Source organism: Leucoraja erinacea, unplaced genomic scaffold (genome assembly GCF_028641065.1).
Source record: "Leucoraja erinacea ecotype New England unplaced genomic scaffold, Leri_hhj_1 Leri_780S, whole genome shotgun sequence".
Lineage (NCBI taxonomy): Eukaryota > Metazoa > Chordata > Chondrichthyes > Rajiformes > Rajidae > Leucoraja > Leucoraja erinaceus.
In genome coordinates this window covers 27,501-32,166 of record NW_026576708.1, presented here as the reverse complement: position 1 = coordinate 32,166, position 4,666 = coordinate 27,501, and the positions used below count along the sequence as shown (strand labels likewise).

Here is a 4,666-nt window from a genome sequence, read left to right as displayed (position 1 = left end):
GTATCCCGTACCTGCCTTCTCTCCATACCCCCTGATCCCCTTAGCCACAAGGGCCACATCTAACTCCCTCTTAAATATAGCCAATGAACTGGCCTCAACTACCCTCTGTGGCAGAGAGTTCCAGAGATTCACCACTCTCTGTGTGAAAAAAGTTCTTCTCATCTCGGTTTTAAAGGATTTCCTCCTTATCCTTAAGCTGTGACCCCTTGTCCTGGACTTCCCCAACATCGGGAGCAATCTTCCTGCATCTAGCCTGTCCAACCCCTTAAGAATTTTGTAAGTTTCTATAAGATCCCCTCTCAATCTCCTAAATTCTAGAGAGTATAAACCAAGTCTATCCAGTCTTTCTTCATAACACAGTCCTGACATCCCAGGAATCAGTCTGGTGAACCTTCTCTGCAATCCCTCTATGGCAATAATGTCCTTCCCCAGATTTGGAGACCAAAACTGTACGCAATACTCCAGGTGTGGTCTCACCAAGACCCTGTACAACTGCAGTAGAGTTCATCAGTGATTGCAGTAGAATTAGGCCATTCGGCCCATCAAGTCTATTCCGCCATTCAATCATGCTTGATCTGTCTCTCCCTCTCAACCCCATTCTCCTGCCATCTCCCCGTAACCCCCGACACCCGCACTGATCAACTCCAGAGTCCACAGTCTGTAATCCTTGGAGTCCAGAGTCACATGGCGCAGAAACAGGCCCTTCGGCCCATCTTGCCCACACTGACCAACATGCCCCCATCTATACGAGTCCCACCTGCCTGTGCTTGGCCCATATCACTCAAGACCTGCCCTGGAGGAGAGGGGAGCGGAGGGGGGGAGGGGGAGAGGGAGGATAGAAAATGGAGGGAGAGAAGAGGATGGGCGGAGGAGTGGAGGGAAAGCAGAGGGGAGGGAAGGAAAGGAGGAAGGGAGATCCTTGGAGAGAGAGGGAGGGGGAGAGAAAGAAAGTGGAGAGGGGAGAGAGGGTTAGGAGAGGAGGAGCAGCGAGGAGAGAGGGAGGAGAGGGGAGAGAGGGTTAGGAGAGGAGGAGCAGAGAGGAGAGAGGGAGGAGAGGGGAGAGAGGGAGGAGAGGGGAAATTGAGGGGGGAGAAGCTCCTAGTCCCCCTCTCCCTTGACTTCTCTCCCTCCGCCATCTCTAGGTGTCATGGCCACCAGCTATGATGACAAGACTGCCCTGGTCCTTAGCAAGGATGCGGAGGGTGAGTGTGGACCAGGGGTGGTGGGGTGGGGGGGGGGGGGGGGGGGGGGGGGGGGGGGGGGGGGGTTGTGCAGGGCCGTGGGGGAGGGGAAGAATGGACCCCATGGGGAACAGGGTGTGGGTGGGGGGGAGATGTCCATAGGGAGGGGTCAATCCTTCTGACCCCCTTCGGCTAAATTAACCTTAGTTGAAACTAAGATGGGGAGGGGGAGGGAGAGCGGAGTGGAGGGAAGAGGGTGCGGGCGGAGGAGAGTGGAGAAGGGGGGAGAAGGCAGGAGAATGGGGAGACATAGAGCAGCCATGATTGAATGGCAGAATAGACTTGATGGGCCAAATGGCCGAACTCTTCTACTATTCTTGCTATTGAGGGAGTGCAGGGTAGGTTTACAAGGTTAATTCCCGGGATGGCGGGACTGTCATATGCTGAGAGAATGGAGCAGCTGGGCTAGTACACTCTGGAGTTTAGAAGGATGAGAGGGAATCTCATTGAAACATATAAGATTGTTAAGGGTTTGGACGCGCTAGGGGCAGGAAACATGTTCCCGATGTTGGGGGAGTCCAAAACCAGGGGCCACACAGTTTAAGAATAAGGGGTAAGCCATTTAGAACGGAGACGAGGAAACACTTTTTCTCACAGAGAGTGGTGAGTCTGTGGAATTTGTTGCCTCAGAGGGCGGTGGAGGCCGGTTCTCTGGATACTTTCAAGAGAGAGCGAGATAGGGCTCTTAAATATAGTGGAGTCAGGGGATATGGGGAGAAGGCAGGAACGGGGTACTGATTGGGGATGATCAGCCATGATCACATTGAATGGCGGTGCTGGCTCAAAGGGCCGAATGGCCTCCTCCTGCACCTGTTGTCTATTGTCTATCACTTATGACCTTATGAGGGAGGGGAGGGAGACAGAGGGTTAATCTGAGACCCAAAATGCTGGAGTAACTCAGCGGGACAGGCAGCATCTCTGGAGAGAAGGAATCGGTGACGTTTCGGGCTCTGAAGAAGGGTCTCGACTCAAAACGTCGCCCATTCCTTCTCTCCAGAGATGCAGCCTGTCCCCGCTGAGTTACTCCAGCATTTTGTGTCTACCTTCGGTTTAAACCAGCATCTGCAGTTCCTTTCCACACATTCTGCCCACTGTGTACAGCCTACAGGACAAAGGGAATAATGTTTAGTGCAAGATAAAGTCCAATCAAAGATAGTCCAAGGGTCTCCAATGAGGTAGATGGGTGGGGGGGGGGAGGGTGGTCTCTAGTTGGTGAGAGGACGGTTCAGTTACCTGATCACAGCTGGGAAGAAACTGTCCCTGATCTGGAGGTAGACAAAAATGCTGGAGAACTCAGCGGGTGAGGCAGCATCTATGGAGGGAAGGACTAGGTGACGTTTCAGGTCGAGACCCTCCTTCAGAATCTGGAGGTGTGCGTTTTCACACTCTTGCCCGATGGGAGAGGGGAGAAGAGGGAGTGACCGGGGGTGAGGCTCTCCTTTGACCCCCTGATGGCCTTGCCAAGGCAGCGTGACATCTAACATCCCTCTTAAATATAAGGGCCTTGGTGAGACTCACTACCTGTGGCAGAGAGTTGCAGATTACACTCTCTTTGGAAAAATGTTTTCTCCTAATCTCGGTTTTAAAGGACATTCTTGCCGTAGAGGGAGTACTGAGAAGGTTCACCAGACTGATTCCTGGGATGGCAGGACTTTCATATGAAGAAAGACTGGATAGTAGACTCGGCTTGTACCCGCTAGAATTTAGAAGATTGAGGGGGGATCTTATGGAAACTTACAAAATTCTTAAGTTGTTGGACAGGCTAGATGCAGTGAACCGATTGTCCCTCTGATGTTGGGGAATGTCCAGGACATTTGGAGACCAAACTGTACGCAGGACTCCAGGTGGGTCTCACCAAGTCTGTTTAGAACCTCCCTGCTCCTATACTCAAATCCTTTTTTTTTGAAAGCACACATACCATTCGCTTTCTTTCTGCTGCATTCTGCATGCCTACCTTCAATGAGTGGTGTACCAGGCCACACAGGTCTCGCTGCTATATTTAAGAGGGAGTTAGATGTGGCCCTTGTGGCCACCAAGGGATCAGTCTGGTATCCCGAGAGTTTTGGCACCCAAAATGGATAACTCACATTTATCCACATTATACTGCCATCACATTATATTGAAGGACCGGTTCAGAATCTGGAGGTGTGAATGTTTTCACAGTCCTGCCCGATTAGAAGAGGGGAGAAAGAGAGTGACCAGGGGTAGGGCTCTCTTGTCTTGATGCCCTGCTGGCCTTGCAGCAGCGCCGCCATTCAATATGATCATTGGAGGGCCTTGATCATCCAACTCAGTATCCCGTACCAGCCTTCTCTCCATACCCCCTGATCCCCTTACCCACAAGGGCCACATCTAACTCCCTCTTAAATATAGCTTTCATATGAACTGGCCTCAACTAGACCTCGGCTTGCAGAGAGAATTTAGAGAGATTCAGGGGGGATCTTATCTCGGTTTTACAAGGATTTTACAGGCTTATCAGGAAGCTGTGACCCCTTGTCCTGGACTTCCCCAACATCGGGAACAATCTTCCTGCATCTAGCCGGTCCAACCCCTTGAGATTTTTGTAAGTTTCTATAAGATCCCCTGGCGAATCTCCTAAATTCTCTAGCGAGTATAAACCAAGTCTCATCCAGTCTATTCTTCATGGAGACAGTGACCCCTGACATCCCGGGAATCAGTCTGGAGAAAGCAGGTACAGGATCTCTGATGATCCCCATGATCATGTGGCAATGGCGTCCTTCAGGCTCGAAGGGGAAGATGGGACCAATATTGTTTATGTTGGTTTGTGCGAGGGTCTAGGCCGCGCCCACAGCTCTCTGACATTTGGCCGTCTTGTTCACATCCACAGCCCGTGGCGATTATCCTCCCAGCTACGAAAACACGTCGCAAGCCTTTGACCACAATCTTGATGATCAGACAATACGCCAACACTTCATCAGGAAGGTGAAATATCTAAAGTTGCAGCAGCAGCAGCGATGACCCCCCCCCCCGCCGTCTGACCCTCTCCCTGGGAACGTGGATCACCAGTGATAGGAACAGATTCAGGCCATTCAGCCCATCGAGTCCGCTCCGCCATTCAATCACGGCTGATCTATCTCTCCCTCCCAACCCCATTCTCCTGCCTTCTCCCTATAACCCCTGACACCAGCACCAATAAAGAATCTATCTATCTCCGCCTTAAAAATATCCATTGACTTGTGGCCTCCACAGCCGTCTGTGGCAAAGAATTCCACAGATTCACCACCCCCTCCGACTAAAGAAATTCCTCCTCATCGCCATCCTAAAAGAATGTGCTTTAATTCTGAGGCTGTGACCTCTAGGTAGTGTTGCCAACAGTCCCGTATTAGCCGGGACATCCCGTATATTGGGCTAAATTGGTTTGTCCTGTGCGGGACCGACCGCCCTTGTCCCGTATTTGACCGCTG

At 51.6% G+C, this 4,666-nt stretch overlaps 1 protein-coding gene across 1 annotated transcript in view; it reads left to right on the top strand.

The window, feature by feature from the left end:
- The first annotated feature begins 1,080 nt into the window (after positions 1–1,080).
- The window catches only part of si:ch211-284o19.8 (protein lifeguard 1), an 11,890-nt gene continuing 8,304 nt past the window's right edge, over positions 1,081–4,666 (top strand). Inside the window, exons 1-2 of the mRNA XM_055631497.1 lie at positions 1,081–1,202; positions 4,090–4,184. Coding sequence (XP_055487472.1) covers positions 1,148–1,202; positions 4,090–4,184 — 150 coding nt within the window. The 5' untranslated portion in view covers positions 1,081–1,147. The remainder of the gene's footprint in view (positions 1,203–4,089; positions 4,185–4,666) is intronic.